This window comes from Neurospora crassa, linkage group VI, assembly GCF_000182925.2.
Source record: "Neurospora crassa OR74A linkage group VI, whole genome shotgun sequence".
NCBI classification, from domain to species: Eukaryota; Fungi; Ascomycota; class Sordariomycetes; order Sordariales; family Sordariaceae; genus Neurospora; species Neurospora crassa.
Window position 1 is genome coordinate 292,155 of NC_026506.1, and position 15,770 is coordinate 307,924.

Genomic DNA, 15,770 nt, shown 5'->3' on the forward strand with positions numbered 1-15,770 from the left:
GTGTTCGCAGATTGTCTCCAGTTGCATGGCGCCGTTCCTGAGAATGACGATATCCACGTGTATCGTGTAAGTCTTGACTTGTTCGACTTATATGACTTGAGGTACTCAGGAATGACTGGAGATGGGAGCACATGTTCCCTCCCCAAACGCTCTTGATTCAGTTAAACGCAGCATTGCCCCAAGTTGGACCTGCCGGAAGAATCCTATTTCGGACCCGAAGCCTGCGATATCTTCAATGTCTGGTGACTTTGCTTGCGACCCTTGATAGCTTCATCCCAAGAAGCTGAAGGAAGAAAGATGATGGGAATGGTTCAACCTACCTCTACCACCAGTGACAGTGACCCCCACTTGGAGGAGCTCTGTATTTATCCATCAATCAAAAGGCTCAATTGGTGACAATATCCAGTTTAGCCGAGTACTGAACACAAAGCCAGTTGACTTTGGGTACAATAAGTATTGCACTAACAGACATCCCCGAGGGTAACCCCACCATACCCCTCACAAGTTGTCCCCTCCCGTCTTCCCCAGTTTTCCCCCAGTTTACCCCAGTCTCCAACGGCCTTTAGTGTAGTGAAGATGGCCGACGACGGGCAGCTTTTGGGCCTCGCGAATGATGAACCGAGACCGAGGATGTATCTCGCTGGTTCGGGGGAATTATTGTTCAGTAGAGTGAAATACATCTTGTTCCTGATTCTATTCCCCTCAACATCATAACTATTGTGAAGAAGTAGCTCTCTTTCATCTCTCACCAGTGTACCACAACCCACCAAGAGGTATACTCAACTCATACACACCTACGAAATACAGTCAAACATGTCCGACCAAGAAATCACAATAACGGGCTGGACCACCCGCGATGTCCGCTTCCCCACCTCTCTCGACAAGACGGGTTCCGACGCCATGAACGCCGCCGGGGACTACTCGGCCGCCTACTGCATCCTCCAGACTGATTCCAAGTATACCGGACATGGCATGGTTCGTCTTTTTTCTCTTCCCTTTGTTATCAATGTTTTCCCCTTTTCAAGAAAAGGAATTAAAAAAAAAAAATTCATATAAACTAACACAATCCATGTCTCTTTGACAGACCTTCACCATCGGCCGCGGCAACGACATCGTCTGCTCCGCCATCAACCACGTCGCCGACCGCATCCGCGGCCGCACCCTCTCCTCTCTCGTCGCCAACTGGGGCCAAACCTGGCGCCACCTCGTCAACGACTCGCAACTGCGCTGGATCGGCCCAGAAAAGGGCGTGATCCACCTCGCCTTGGGCGCCGTCGTCAACGCCCTCTGGGACCTATGGGCCAAAGTGCTGGGCAAACCCGTGTGGCGGATCGTCTCGGAGATGGCGCCCGAAGAGTTTGTACGGTGTATTGATTTCCGGTACATCACGGACGCCATCACCCCCCAGGAGGCAGTGGAGATGTTGAAGGAGACTGAAAAGACCAAGACCGAAAGGATCAAAGACGCGGAGGCGAATAGGGCTGTGCCGGCTTATACGACGAGTGCGGGGTGGTTGGGGTACGGGGAGGATAAGATGAGGGGACTGTTGAGGGAGACGATGGAGAAGGGGTACAAGCATTTCAAGCTCAAGGTGGGCGGCAGTGTTGAGCAGGATAAGAGACGGCTGGGGATCGCGAGGGAGGTGATTGGCTATGATAAGGGGAATGTCCTGATGGTGGATGCGAACCAGGTCTGGAGCGTGCCGGAGGCGATCGAGTACATGAAGGAGCTGAAGGAGTTTAAGCCGTGGTTCATTGAGGAGCCGACGAGCCCGGATGATATTCTGGGTCACAAGGCGATCAGGGAGGCGCTAAAGGAGTATGGGATTGGGGTGGCTACGGGCGAGATGTGTCAGAACAGGGTGGTGTTCAAGCAGCTGTTGATGAGTGGGGCGATTGATGTGTGCCAGATTGATGCGTGCCGGATGGGAGGCGTCAATGAGGTGTTGGCGGTGTTGCTGATTGCGAAGAAGTACGGGGTGCCGATCGTGCCGCATTCGGGCGGTGTTGGGTTGCCTGAGTATACGCAGCACTTGAGCACGATCGACTATGTGGTGGTGAGCGGGAAGAAGTCGGTGTTGGAGTATGTGGATCATCTTCATGAGCACTTTTTGTATCCGTCTGTCATCAAGGATGGGTACTATCAGACTCCCACCGAGCCTGGGTATTCCGTCGAGATGAAGGCGGACAGCATGGATCGGTTCGAGTATCCTGGTGGTGAGAAGAGCTGGTGGAGAACGGAAGAGGCCAAACCCATCCTTGAGGGGCCGAAGTTCTAGCGTGGTGTAGACAAAAGCTAGTGATAGTGATGTAGTGATGGAATTGAACTCGTGCCTTGATAGTGGTCTTTTTGGTGTTGTTCACTCCTTAACGTGCCCAGCAGTGGCTACCTCCAGAATCTCCTTCTCCATTCCCTCGACATGTACCACCTCGATGCCGGCATCCCTCAGAGACTTCCTCCCCGTGTTCTCCTGAACAAACTTTTCAGGTTCCAGGATCCCAACATAGACCGTCTTGATACATCCAGCCAGCCTCAGCACTCTCTCCACACATGGCAAGTTCCCGCTCAAGCGCTTGGAGCAGGGCTCAACGGTAGTGTAAAGTGCCAGGTCCTTCGGAAGGACCTCAGCCAGCTTCTGCTCGGGGACACCATGCTGCTGAGCCAGTTTCATGAAGCAGCATTGCTCGGCATGAGTGTTGCCCTCCAGTTCCAAGGTGTACCCGGTCGCCAGAATGGTGTTGGAGGGGACATCCACGACAACGGCTCCCACCCGGTAGTTGGTAGGTTTTGGAGGCGACTTTTGGGCCAAGGAGAGGGCCAGGCGCATGAATGCCTTGTGGTCTCCTGGCTGGATTGAGGACGCCATCTTGAGACTTGCTGTTGGTTGATGATGAGGGAAGAGAGAGGACAATTGGCAGCGCTGAACTGCCAACACCTCGGGGACCTCCACCGGCCCGTCGTTGCCGCTGACAGCTGTCGGTCCAGTCTGTCATTCACAACGACATCACAGACCCCACCCGGCCGGCTTCAGATTCACGGACCCCTGTTCTACCGATAAGATAAGCCGCGTCGTCGCGTCTCCCCAGAAGCAGTGATTGTTCCAAGTCACCAACTGCTGTGAACAATCCATCACATCGCATCGCCAGAATTACAATATCCGCGTATTTGCAAAACACGGTTGTACATCTTCAGGTCACAATGCCACGTCCCAGCAAAAAAGCAGCGAAACCGCCTTCGGACTCTGGCGAAGATGACCACGACGAACATGACCTCTCCGACGTCGAAGAACCCCCCACCATCGACCCTTATGAGGTCCTTGGTCTCGAGCGCGATGCGACAGCCGACCAGATCAAGACTGCATATCGGAAGGCTGCGTTGAAGAACCATCCCGGTATATCTCCATTTTCCTTTCTCATCGCCATCTCCAAATCCCTTTGCCTCTTCTCCTTCAGTCCTCACCCCTCCTCTTCTCCCACCAGCATCTTCCCTCATCCTTCTTTCCCCTATTGCTTCCTCATACCACTATGCTAACCCCATCTCCATTGATTTAGACAAAGTTCCAGCCGAACAAAAGGACTCCGCCACGGCCAAATTCCAACAAATCGCCCTCGCCTACGCCATCCTCTCCTCTCCCACCCGCCGCCAACTCTACGACACCACAGGCTCCACCTCCGAAACCCTCGCTTCCGATGACGGTTTTAATTGGGCCGAATACTACAAGTCCTGCTTCGCCGATTCTATCTCTCCCGACACCATCGAAGCCTTTGCCAAGTCTTACAAAAACTCCGACGAGGAACGAGCAGACGTTCTGGCCGCTTACACCGACTTTGAGGGCGACATGGACGGGGTATACGAGACCGTGATGCTCTCTGACGTTTTGGAAGATGATGAACGATTCAGGACTTGGATTGACGAAGCGATAGAGAAGAAGGAGGTGGATGCTTATCCAAGTTATACCAAGGAAACGAAGAAGAAGCGGGCGGCGCGTGTAAAGGCTGCGAAGGGGGAGGCCAAAGAGGCGGAGGAACTTGCTAAGGAGTTGGGAGTTTATGATAAGCTTATGGGTTCCAAAGATGGAGATGCGAAGACGGCGACAAAGGGAAAGGCGGGTGCAAAGGGAAGCAAAGGCAAGAAGCACGATGGCGAAGGTGCCCTGGCTGCGTTGATCTTGGCGAGACAACAGAGTAGGGGGGATATGTTTGATAAACTCGCTGAGAAGTATGGAGCTAAGCCGAAGGGGAAGGGAAGCAAGAGGAAGGCGGAGGAGCCACCGGAGATTGATGAGGAGGAGTTTCAGAGGATACAAGCTGGGTTGGGCAAGGGCAGTTCGTCAAGTGGCGGAACGAAGAAGGCGAAAAAGAGAAAGGCGTAAGCAAGTGCTTGAATGTCCGAGTATGATTCCAAGTGGATGCAACGGGTCAAAGGGGTTTGGAGTTCCGGTATCTTGAAATGTTTTGTTGTTTGGTTCAAGTATGGTGTTCTGGTTATGGATGTTTCAAGAATACCAATCAAGCGTTGCGAGTTTCGTTCAACATCAGCACAGGGGCATCAATTCTCAAGGCAACAGCAGGTGACGCTGACAAGTGCTGGTTGTTCACAGGTTGAATGCCCGAAATATGTTTTTACCACATTCTCTTCATACTGACGACTCCCTTGGCTGAACGCCCAATCCGAGACAAACCCAGCGAGTTTATCCATGTTTCGTCATTCACCAGCGTCTATTTGTGGGTATCATAACCTTCAACATTAGAACCCTTCCAACTCCTACCTTTCCCATTTCCACTCTCTTCGCCTCTTTATCGGCAGCCCTCATTGTCCCCTTCGTCTCCAACTCCACTCTTGGATCATTATGCTTTTCGCTCGGCCGCTTCGCAGTCCTTGCGTCGATATTGTGGCCATGAAAGTCGAAGCTGTGTGGGAGAAGGAGGTGAAGTTGAGAAGACTTTGACTTGAAGAGTTCCCCAGTCTTTTCGCCTTCAACACAGGGGAAATTGGGTGGTTGCTCCTTCACTCTCAACCCACATCTCATCACTCGCGTCTTTCACACCGAGTCTGATTTTGTTCGATTCCCATTACTGCTCAATAACAAGGGAGTATATCACATGGTCCCCTCGATCATCGGCATACATCCAGTACTACTGATCGACGGTGTATATCGGTATAATCTAACGCCAACATGCTGAATCACGATCCTCAAATTCCCATACCCAAGGAAATCATAATATCATCTAGATCCCGTCATCATAGCAACCAAACAATCAACATATTCAACCCAGCCAACACCGCCGCAGCCGTAACCCCAACATCCAACCCACTTGCCGCACTATCATCGTCATCATTATTTCCGTTTCCATCTCCCGAACCTCCTCCCCCACCAGTCCCCGTCGGCAGTCCAATCCCGCCCGTACTAACCCTCGTCCCCGCCGGTCCCGGTCCAAAGTCCGAGTTCGTCACCGCCGGCCCACTCCCCCCCGCCGTCCTCGTCGGCGCTCTCGTAGCCGTAACATCCAGTCCCCCGCCCCCAGCCGTCTTCGTCGATCCCGCAGAACCATCCTTACACTTGCCCGTGCTAGACGGCACCGCATCCTGCCCACTTCCAATCTCCACGATTTGCTCTCCGCAATTCGCCGCCTGCGCCAGATGCAAGTTCCGATTATCCTGATCAAACACCACATACGCCGCTCTCAGGAACGAATCCCCAAACACGGGCTCGTCATCCGTCGGCAGGACCCCCACCACACACACCCCCGTTTGCACTTCCCAGACGAAATCACCATACGGGACCCGAATTTTCTTGGACGACCTAGACCCAGACGATCCAAAAATGAAATCAACCGAGCCAGCTTGTTCTGCCACCGCGCAATCAACGATATAAAACCCTGACTCGGGATCATACTGACTGCCGGGGAAACTATCGCCAATAGCTTGAAAGATCGTTTCCGGCAGACGGGACAAAGTACCGCCTGAGTCCAGAAAAACAGGGACGCCAATCTCTTCGGACTCGACTTCCTCTCCGTCGGGGTAGGTCATGCCTACGCCGGACAAGACGATCCAGTAGCGGTCGACGCCCGCGGGAGTCTGGGACGGATCGAGCATGGGCAGTTTGGCGAGACTGCCGGAGAACTTGCCGAGGTCGACGCCGCCAAAGATAATTGCCCCGCTGGGGTTGTCGATGCTGCGCAGATCGAGCGAGAAGGCGCGCGAGGAGATGATGCCCTGAGAGGCCATGGAGTCGAGGAGGTACGGGTAGGGAGATGTGCCGTCGGGGGAAACGGAGGGGGAGAGACCGAGGATCCCAAGGGGAATATCGATGGATTCGAAGCCGATACCGAGGATTTGGGATTTGATTTTGGCGGCTGTTGTTGCTTTGTTAGCTTACGTACTGGCACTGAAAACAAAAAGAAAAAAAAAAAAAAAGGGGGGGGGGGGGGGGGGGGACAAAAGGTACGTACACCCAATAATCACATCATCAGTCACATACTCAATCGTCACATTTCCTTTGCCATATTTCAAAATATCCGCTGCCCCTGTATCCTGGATCGTCTTGCTTTTCGTGTAGTCAAACTGCCGGAAACTGTTGCAGTACTTCTCCTGGCCCGAAGTCTCACATTGCGGGTTCACCCACAGATCCGGCGACCCCGTGTCCAAGATGAGCGTCACCGTCTGCGGAGGCGTCCCGATGTCAATGTCAATGGTATAAGTCGTGCCCAAGTTCTGGTTCTTCAGCCCTTCGTCTTCCTGTCTCCGTCGAAGCTTGGGAGGAGCGCCGTGGGCAGCGTGCACGGAGGCGCGGATGAAGCCATTGCCGCTGCTGCTGCTGCGGGATGTGAGTGAAGGACTTGCTGCTGTTGATGAACGGTGTCCTTGGGCGGGTGAGATTGGGAGTTTGATGGGTAGTTTTGTTGTTGCTGATGCCAAGACTCCTGCTGCTGCTGGTGGTGAAAGCAGGGCTACTACGTATAGGGAGAGGGTGGTGAGAGGCACAGGTAGCATGATGATGGAGGTTGAACGGGGTGCTCAACTATGGGCCCGGGAGTTGTATGAAACCAGACATAGACGACCAGCAAGCATCAAACTCTCGATGAGACTGAGAGAGAGAGAGAGAGAGAGCTGGAACCATGGGAGCTTTTATGTGGATGGCTTATAACCCATCTACTATCTACCTACCAACCAAAAATGGAACAGAACCATCCCTCCATCCATCCATCCATCCATGCTACGCTTACGAAGCTATTGGGCTTTGGGCTTCAGCCCCAGCTTCCAGTTTGCAAGCTGTATACCCTTTTCGTACCACCGAGGATTTTTAGTGTAGTTACCAAGCCTAGGCAGGCTGATAGCGTGTTCCAGTCAGACCAGTCCTTGTCTCGGCTCTTGTCCAGATGGGGGATCCAGGAGGCGATTTTCCAACACTCGATGGCGCATCGCGACACCCAATGAGCTTTTGAGGGGTGGTCGACTTGGAGGGTGGCTGTGACAGGGGTATAGTAGGGGGGGGGGGGGGGGGGGGGCATCAACATGCAGACCATGATCAGGGTCGTACTGTACATACCTAGTGTCAAGTTGTTGATCCATGTCGTAGACGGATGCCCGGCAGGCAGACGGCTCAGCCTCTTGTTTTTTTTTAGTTCTTGTCTCTTTGTCTGTTTCTTCTTTGTCTTTTGGCTGGTGTTGCTCTGTATTGAGTTATCAGCCCCTGTGGCTCTGATCCGAGACGGACGCATGGTGTCGGCTTTTTTTTTTTGTAGAAGTCGTTATTGGTTCGTTCATTTTGGAGGATGTTCTGTTACTGTAAAGCAGAAGGAAGAAAGACAAGGGTGGGTTGGCGAGGGAAGAGTGAGGTGGGTTTGGCTTTTGTTCAGCTGGTGCGACGGTCAATAATAAACGAGGAGGTTGAGATACCTAAATATGTGATAAGTGAGAATTGAGAGGTTCATTTTTTGAAAAGTCTCGAGCCTCGTCTTGCTACGGTTTCCTCCTCACGCTGAGTTCCTTCTCTTTACACTCTGCTCTGCAACCTAAACTCATATCACAACCCAGCCTTCTTTCCTCTTAAAACCCCTTCACCTCACAGCTCCCGTCCTTGTGCTGCAGAATTCACGTTTCGTCAATTGTCCATCGTAAAAGCCACACTTTTGTTGCTTGGCATAATCCCCACCCCAGGCTACCTCTACCCCTTCAAGCCCCCTCCATTCATCCAATGTCACCCCATCAATCCCTCTCTCTCTCCCCCCCGCACGCTAGAAGGCCGCTAGCGGTTTCTTACATACAAACAGGCGAGTCAAACCTGGTTTCCAGGGCTTGGTTAGGTCGTTCCATCTTTTCCACATTTGACTTGAGGATTTTTTTATGTACATACATCAAAAGTGTCGTAATGACGGTGAACCAACGGTCATATGTAGTTCGTGATGGCGCAAGCAAGGCTTGTTGAGCTGAGTGAGTATATGATACCTGCAATGGAATTAGAAAACCCCAAAAGCTTTTGAAATGGAAGGAGCCGGTGTGAACCTGTAGCCTCTATGGTAGTACACTTACTAGAGGTAGTACCTAGCCTCCATAGGACAGACAATTGGGGCAGGTAGTGTCACATCACTCACTGTCGCTGTCATTGTCATTGTCATTGTCACTGGCACGTTTCCGTCGGTTCTTTCCAGGGGGGGCACCTTTCTGCAAACCATCAAATGGACCCTCAGCCACCAGCCACCAGCCACCAGCCATCACATCACTATCAGTATCACCACCACGGCACCTTAGCCCACCTTCCATACCCAGCCTTCTTGGTGCCTGCCTGCCCGCCTGCCAGTCCTGCTTCTCGCCCGGTGCCTGACACTCCCGACACAACACGACAACAAAGCATACCTAGGTAATCGTCAAGGCTGCTTGGTGGCTGTTCCATCCCCGTGCTCACCGTCCTCATTGGGCATACAACTGGAGGGAGTGTGACACAAGCCCACCACTACACTACAAGAAGCAAAGCAAAGCCAGGCACGCACCGAATAAAAGCCACGCGTCGAAACGACGGAGCGAAGCGAGCGAAGCCATAAAGTAGGTATGTATTGAAGATCTGGTCCACTTTTGGTAAGTAGAGGTAGGTATCGCTTTGGGATAGCTTTGCGGTGTTGCTCTCATTGGCGGGTTATTTATCACGGTTCATGTTGTCAATTGGCAGACCGGCATGGTCGCATGGGCTGGGCGCATGGTTCATCCAAATTTCCATAAGGTTGGTCGGTCGGTCCGTCGGGTCAGTGCCGACTACTTGGACTAGTGATCTATGCTTGGCAGCTAAACCCTTATCCCAAACCAAGCACGAGCCACTTGTACAATATTCCAATTGGACCCCTCATGGGTACGATACCCAGCTGTAGTTAGGTACCTCTTCGTGGCTAGAGGACATGGAGCAAGAGTCAAGACAGATCAAGCACAAAATATAATAATAAAAAAATAACAACGGTGGGTTACGGCTTAAAGATCCTCACTCGATAATCGCACTTATATAAGAAACCTAGATATCAACAATATTTCAACAATATTATTCTTTATCTAGGTGGGTGGGTATCGAAAAAAAGGTCTCGTAAACAACGAACCAAGACAACGCCAAAAAAAAAGTACCTAAACGGATAAGTAAAATCCAAACACAATTACCACAGCATAATCTTCAACACAGACTAAAACCAAGAGAACAGAGCAGCTCGAAACAAAGTTCCAGTATCTTTTATGGATTTGATTATACCGTGTTTCGACAAAACATTGGTGACGGCTTTCTCTGATGCCTCATTTCTAAAATCCCCCCAAACCAACACCAACCCCACCCTCCCGTTTGCGCCCGTGAACCAACTCTTCCCAATGAGCCAACTCCCTTCAACATGGCGCTGATGGATGATGATGATGATGATGATGATATGTATGACATGGACAAATGTGGAAAGACGATGATGTATGCACCCAATAATACCCCTGAGATATCCTCCTCCTAGACTTCTTCTTGTTGTTGTTGGAGGTCCTCCTTTGTAGTTTCGTTATATATGGCCATGATATCCTCCTCCTTCTTTTTCCATTTGTCTCCTCTCTCCCCCCTTCGATTTATTTAACCAACAACAACCCTAGCCCCTTCCTTACCCAGCACTCCCCTCTCTTTCGGTTTGGGACTGCTCCCCCTCCCCTTCTTTCCTCTGAACAATCCAAAAATGCCTCCACCTCCACTGTCTTTCCCACCAGCGCCCCCACCGAGTGCAGCCGCCGCATCCGTCGGCAGCGTGGCATCTTGCCTGGCCAAATCGCTCCAGCTACCCCCTCCATCCAGTGTTACCTGCACACCCCCCGTCGGACTCCCCACCATCAACGACGACGATCCGTTGCCCCGGCCCTGACGAACCGGGGTGGTGTAGGACTGCGGGTAAGGAGGTAATGGTGGAGGGCGGCTAGCCGGGACGCCGCCGCTGCGGCCTGGGCGGTGCGAACTGGTAGGTCGGGGACCAACGGCGGCCCGTTGCGAGTCGTAGGCGTTGTAGCCATGGGAATGGGAGTGGGCGCTTTGAATCGAGTTGCTTCGTTCGGGATTCTTGGGAATCGAGTTGCTTCGTTCGGGGACGTTTCGGTCGGAATTCTTTGGCATCGAGTTACTTCTCTCAGGAACGTTTCGTTCAGAGTTTTTGGGCATCGAGTTGCTTCGCTCGGGTATGTTTGGGTTGTGAGCCACTTGCCCGTTGGGCACGTTGGCGTGTTGGAAGGAGGAGTGGCTGCCGTTGGGGTGGTGGGTTTGCACCGCTTGTGAGTGCGAATGCGCGTGCGACGGCGCGTGCGAGGTCATCTGTGTCGCTTCGTCTGTTGTAAGGGCTTGTGCCGGGCGGGCGTTTTCGTCTGTCACGGGGGTAGGCTGGCCGTCGGGTGTCTCGGCTTGTCCTTCGGTAATTCTGGGGTTTGTTAGCATGGTGATCGTAGTGCAAAGAATGTCGGACATACTTCTTGTAGGCAGCCAATGTGTAATCGAAGGGACGGAAGTCGGTCTCAATCATCCGGTAGAGTTCTTCTTCACGGATCTCCTTCTCTGTGGCGTCATCCTTTAGCTTCTCGCGCGGCTTCTGCCTTCTTGCACGAGCTTCTAGTGGTGCTTCTTCCAGTAGAAGTTCCTCCAAATCGTATGTGGCATCAAAGTTTGTCTTCTCTGATGACGGGACGAACACGGGCTCTACTTGCTTCCTCTCTAGGGCGTCAAAGTCGATACCAGAGAAGAACTCGTGGTAAATGAAGCTCTCCCAGGTGTGACCCAGACGCTTATCGGGGTTGAACTCCAAAGCGTCCTTTATGGCGTACATACAGCTCAACTGGACTGGAGGCTGTGTTACGGGGAATCTGGGGTTGGCGGCTTGGATAGTCTGGCTGAGTGACTGTTCGGAGTTGCCCTCGAATGGCCTCTGATGGTAGAGTTGGTCAGCATGGCTTGTCTTGTCAAGTGAGATGGCGCACCAAGACAATGTAGTCTGCCATTCCCGGAACTCTGACGGTACGTACCTTGTTATATATGCACTCATAGAACAAAACACCCAACGACCACCAATCAGCACGGACATCGTAGCCTTTGCCAGCATAGACTTCTGGGGCAAGGTATGCCAAGGTACCGGACTTGCTCGTTAATGTCCTTCCTGGCACAATGTCCGAAGCAACATTCTGAGAGCGTAGATTATTAGCGTGGTTACACAAAGATTAGGGGCCCAGGGTTTGGGACTCACAAAGTCAGTCAAATGGACATGGCCATCAGCATCGAGAAGCACGTTGTCGGGCTTGACGTCTCTGTGGATGATGTTTTGCCCGTGGATGTAGCGCAAGGCACAGCCGAGCTCTGCAATCCAAAACCTTACCGCGGCTTCGGTAAAGGTCTTTCTCGAGATGTGGAAACGTAAATCACCGCCGCTCATGAGGTCAACAACCAAGTACCTGGTCCACTGTCAGCTGATTTTTCCGCCAATGTCCAGCTTGATGGCAACATACATGTACTCGATATCCTGAAAGCTGTATCGCAAGTTGCAGATAAAGGGGTGGTTGACATGTTCGAGCATTCGCCGTTCTCGAATGATATTTCTGACACTCTCAGACCGTACAACTAGGGAGGGTCAGCCATTGTGCCTTGGGATACGCGAAAAGTCGTACAAGTCCTACCTTCATCTTTTCTAATGTATTTTAGGGCGAATGTCAGACCGGTATCTTTTCGCTCGACAATGCGCACCTTGCCAAAGGCACCTCGACCGACTACTCGCAGGAGACGGAAGTGGTTCAGGTTCACTGCGACATGCGTTCAGTCAGCATTGCAACCTGAGATCATCTGGTCATTTCAGCCCAAAGGAGAAAACCGTCTTACCTTCGCCGTCAAGATCGACGGGCTTTCCCTGGCTGTTTCCCATCCCGCCCTGCCGACAGCTACTCTAGGTGCGATGACAAACGCGGCTGACTAGGTACCCTTCTTTGCAAAGTATATAAAAAAATCGAACAGAATCTTCAGGCGACACAGTCCATGCCGGGGACAGCTGAGAGGGCTGCTGATAGTTGGAAGTTGTTGCGTGTGCCTGGTGGTGTGCTTGGCTTGGTGGGTCTGTCACAAGTCGCCAAGTGGGAACCCAAGATTAATGATTATTCGGGTTTCAGGTCTTGGCACTAGTCGAGTCCAAGCAGCAGCGCACGAAGAAGTTTTGGAACGGCAGACGGCCCGAGGTTGGTCTCTTTGTTCTTTCGGGTTCGAAGCGGCGATATTCCGTCTCTTCGTTCCTGAACACGCAATCCGTGTGGGTGGAGTGTGCTGGCTGAAATCCTCTTTTCTGTTTGTCTACGTCACGCACGGTACGGACTGGCCGCAGCGAATGGCGAGGTCGGATCGAAAGTAGAGGATGACCGTTGGTCGAGACCACCGCGGTGGACTGGCGGGTACGGTTGTCTATCTGTCTGAGGTGGCGGTTGACTTTGCGCGCTTCGTGAACACACGCAAAATCTGGACCCTGGATCTTGGGGCCTATCGTATGCGACGACTAACAAATGTTATTTGGTATCGATGGCGGAATGCGGTGAGAAGCGATTGGCCAGCGAGGATGTGAAGCTTGCGAAACTCGATTGAGTGTGGTGGACGGCAGCTGGTGGTGGTGTGGTCGTCGTTGTCGTCGTTGTTGTTGTGGTCGATTCGACTCGAGTTTCTTGGGGTTTCGTGGACGTGAAAGATGAAAAGGACAGAGCCAGAGAGAATAGTGGTGAGCACTCGACTACTGAAAGACACGAGCGAGGACTTTGGAGGAAGCGGGGACAAGCGGAAGAAGCTCCAGGCTCAACCAGCCAGGCCTTGGAACGAGTCTCGGGAAACGGGGGGGGTTAGGCCGGAATGAAGAGCAGCGATAGTAGTCTATCTTTCGTTTTAGTGGAGGGATGGATCGAGGTCCCCGTCGCTTTTTTAGTGCCGCAACGAATGGGGGAGATCTGAGGTGACCCCGTTGTCAATTGCGAGGGGGAGAGTGCTGGGTTGGGGTGACGACGGGTCGAAATTATGTTTGCTTTTGGTGTGCTTTGTTCATGGTACTGTACCGACCTCTAAGCTGAAGAGACCGACAACGAAGACCGTCGACCACGAAACGGAAGCATGTGGGTTGGACAGCGGCGGCGACAGGATGCAATGCCAATGCGTGTGGATGGACGACTGGAGTCCACGCAGTAAGTACCTAAGTAGCCGGGGACACCAAGGAAGACTGGACGGACGGGGGCGGCAACGGACGGAAAGAAAAGAGACAATTGACACGACAACAACGGAAAGCGGTCCGTGGTGGTGCAGTGGTGGTGTTCGGTTGGTGGTGGTAGGTAAGGTACCTCTAGTACCTCTAGTGGGTGGTGGTGCCCTGGTCGCATGTCCTTGGGTTGTTGTGCAGGTGGGTGGTGGGGACGACCTCTAACAGCTAAAATGATCAGTGACCAGTGGTGGCCCGCGCAAAAGGCAGCCTCCGTGGGTACCCTGACATGCGCCAGATTAGTGGCCAATGCCCACCACCGTCCAGGGCCATGTTTTACACGCCCCATCCCAGCCCGACGGGCAAACGGTACAGATGGGAGATCCACTCCCGAGATAAACACCATTCAGCGCCCGCCAACCGTATGAGGGGATAGTGGTCTTTGATATTGTGTGTCTTTGCGAGATCCCGAGGTTCTGAGAAAATGGCGATTGTGATTGGTGATAATGGGGTAAACTCCAAAATGCCCCTATTTTGATATGATATGTACCTATCTAGGTATGTCTTGTGGTGTTTGAAGAGACTGAAGTTGGCATGTCAATCCTCCCCCTTTTGCCTTGTCTCTGTTAGAGCCTCGCTGGGTGTTGGAGAAAGAGGGGGGGAGGGGGGGGGAAGAGACAGAGAGATACTGGACAGATCCACCGATTGACTGCAGGCTTCCATATGAGTTTACTGCTCCTTGCTTCTCCCACGCTTTCTTTCTCGTGGTGAATATTTTACCTGTTGTCCGCTGTCATCTGCAAGCACGTAAAAGACAGAAAAAGTGAAATGGAATATTCCGCCATCATTCCAAATTCCCAAGATCTCAATCTGGGGAAACTGAAACCGACACCGACAGTCGCATCGCAAGCAACGCAGCATCATGATCACAAGCTCCTACATTTTAGGCAACCAGCCCCTGCATCCTGCGTAAAACCATGTCAGGTCCATGGCAGGATGCCAGGCGGGCAGTGTGATGAGATGCGGTTGCCCTGCGCAAAATGTGTGATGCCCAGAAAAGTGCCCGCCGACAGAGCGTGGCCATCGCGTGGGAAACTAAAATAAAAAAAAAAGATAGGTAAAAAAAAGCGCCAGTCTGGGCATTCGCCTCAGGCTGCCTGGGCTGCTGGGCTGGGCTCACCACCACCGCCATGATCCATCACACCCACCTGGCGTCCTGGGCGAGCTCCTCGTGGACAGTGGACTGTTTCGAGTTTAGCGGATGGACGGGCGTTACTACCTAGGTACCTAATAATGCCCTGCCAACTCTCTTTTTTTTCCCAGGCGAGCGCCAAGCAACCCTCCACTCCCCAATTTCCCAGGTTTCTTTACCTGCAAAACTGAAGCGGAAGCCTCAAAATATCCTCGGCTCCTCACTCGCTCGCTTCTACTACCTATCCCCGTAGTGTGTCCACTAGGAAATCTCCAGTTTTAACGTTAGCCGGACATGTCCGAAACCGGTCGGTGGTGGTATCGTGCTTTTCCAGTCTAGCGCGGTTCCGACATGACGGTCCATACATGAAAAGTCGAAGCGCGGTGAGAGTGGCGTCAACCACAACCAACGGAACACGCTGACCACGTCGCCGGTAACTCACAGTTCGTTCGTTTTTTCTTTTGTTGGGGGAACATGTGTTCGGTCGGATTCCCGTTTTCCTACACTACCTTGTCACGTTTTGTGCGCGTGGTGCCCATGTCTGCCGGGAGACAGGATGAAACTTGTCTCCGAGAAAAGGAAACCATCCAGAACAATGCGCATACCAGCAACATCCCCGCATACAAGTTACCGAAATAGACGAAACATATGATTTCGCAGAAATGAGAAAAGAGAAAAGAAAAGAAAAAAAAAATAGACGAGTCATCTTTTCGTTAAAGTTCACGACATTATGCGTTGGACGTGTGTTCAGCAGGACAAAGGCACCTTTTTGGTCATGAATATCACGGAAACCGACATTGATCCTTCCTGCTTCTTGCTTGTTCTGAAACGGACCATGGGATGGGAGGGGGGTTGTCATCGGCACCAACAGACGCAGATCAGATTCG

The 15,770-nt window shown here is 52.3% G+C and overlaps 5 protein-coding genes across 5 annotated transcripts; 2 read left to right on the forward strand and 3 right to left on the reverse strand.

Annotated features, from left to right (window-relative positions):
• The first annotated feature begins 570 nt into the window (after positions 1-570).
• NCU07064 (L-galactonate dehydratase) lies at positions 571-2,344 on the forward strand. Its single transcript, XM_955236.3, has 2 exons — positions 571-975; positions 1,085-2,344. Exons 1-2 carry the CDS (start codon positions 814-816, stop codon positions 2,276-2,278), a joined length of 1,356 nt encoding a protein of 451 aa, XP_960329.2. The 5' UTR covers positions 571-813; the 3' UTR covers positions 2,279-2,344.
• NCU17060 (DRAP deaminase) lies at positions 1,326-2,913 on the reverse strand. The gene has a single exon (XM_011396772.1). The coding sequence runs from the start codon at positions 2,864-2,866 to the stop codon at positions 2,360-2,362; it is 507 nt and encodes a 168-aa protein (XP_011395074.1). The 5' UTR covers positions 2,867-2,913; the 3' UTR covers positions 1,326-2,359.
• Positions 2,914-3,116: 203 nt separating this feature from the next.
• NCU17061 (DnaJ domain-containing protein) lies at positions 3,117-5,102 on the forward strand. The gene is made up of 2 exons (XM_011396773.1): positions 3,117-3,391; positions 3,552-5,102. Exons 1-2 carry the CDS (start codon positions 3,199-3,201, stop codon positions 4,370-4,372), a joined length of 1,014 nt encoding a protein of 337 aa, XP_011395075.1. The 5' UTR covers positions 3,117-3,198; the 3' UTR covers positions 4,373-5,102.
• NCU07063 (hypothetical protein) lies at positions 5,036-7,216 on the reverse strand. The gene is made up of 2 exons (XM_955235.2): positions 6,453-7,216; positions 5,036-6,356 (listed from the first exon to the last, which is right to left on the reverse strand). Exons 1-2 carry the CDS (start codon positions 6,991-6,993, stop codon positions 5,242-5,244), a joined length of 1,656 nt encoding a protein of 551 aa, XP_960328.1. The 5' UTR covers positions 6,994-7,216; the 3' UTR covers positions 5,036-5,241.
• A 2,302-nt stretch (positions 7,217-9,518) lies between these two features.
• stk-49 (serine/threonine protein kinase-49) lies at positions 9,519-13,775 on the reverse strand. The gene is made up of 7 exons (XM_955234.3): positions 12,350-13,775; positions 12,151-12,273; positions 11,983-12,094; positions 11,724-11,928; positions 11,506-11,661; positions 10,957-11,408; positions 9,519-10,907 (listed from the first exon to the last, which is right to left on the reverse strand). The coding sequence occupies exons 1-7, from the start codon at positions 12,390-12,392 to the stop codon at positions 10,082-10,084; spliced, it is 1,917 nt and encodes a 638-aa protein (XP_960327.3). The 5' UTR covers positions 12,393-13,775; the 3' UTR covers positions 9,519-10,081.
• Positions 13,776-15,770: the final 1,995 nt, after the last annotated feature.

Bases quoted from the DNA above. Each gene is read 5' to 3' on its own strand.
- NCU07064 (XM_955236.3), top strand. From the start codon at position 814: ATGTCCGACCAAGAAATCACAATAACGGGCTGGACCACCCGCGATGTC. The intron at 976-1,084 runs GTTCGTCTTTTT...TCTCTTTGACAG, and splicing joins AGTATACCGGACATGGCATG to ACCTTCACCATCGGCCGCGG.
- NCU17060 (XM_011396772.1), bottom strand. From the start codon at position 2,866: ATGGCGTCCTCAATCCAGCCAGGAGACCACAAGGCATTCATGCGCCTG.
- NCU17061 (XM_011396773.1), top strand. From the start codon at position 3,199: ATGCCACGTCCCAGCAAAAAAGCAGCGAAACCGCCTTCGGACTCTGGC. The intron at 3,392-3,551 runs GTATATCTCCAT...CCATTGATTTAG, and splicing joins TGCGTTGAAGAACCATCCCG to ACAAAGTTCCAGCCGAACAA.
- NCU07063 (XM_955235.2), bottom strand. From the start codon at position 6,993: ATGCTACCTGTGCCTCTCACCACCCTCTCCCTATACGTAGTAGCCCTG. The intron at 6,357-6,452 runs GTACGTACCTTT...AAGCAACAACAG, and splicing joins TGATGATGTGATTATTGGGT to CCGCCAAAATCAAATCCCAA.
- stk-49 (XM_955234.3), bottom strand. From the start codon at position 12,392: ATGGGAAACAGCCAGGGAAAGCCCGTCGATCTTGACGGCGAAG. The intron at 11,662-11,723 runs GTGAGTCCCAAA...CTACGCTCTCAG, and splicing joins ATGTCCATTTGACTGACTTT to AATGTTGCTTCGGACATTGT. The intron at 11,409-11,505 runs GTACGTACCGTC...CTCTACCATCAG, and splicing joins ATGAGTGCATATATAACAAG to AGGCCATTCGAGGGCAACTC.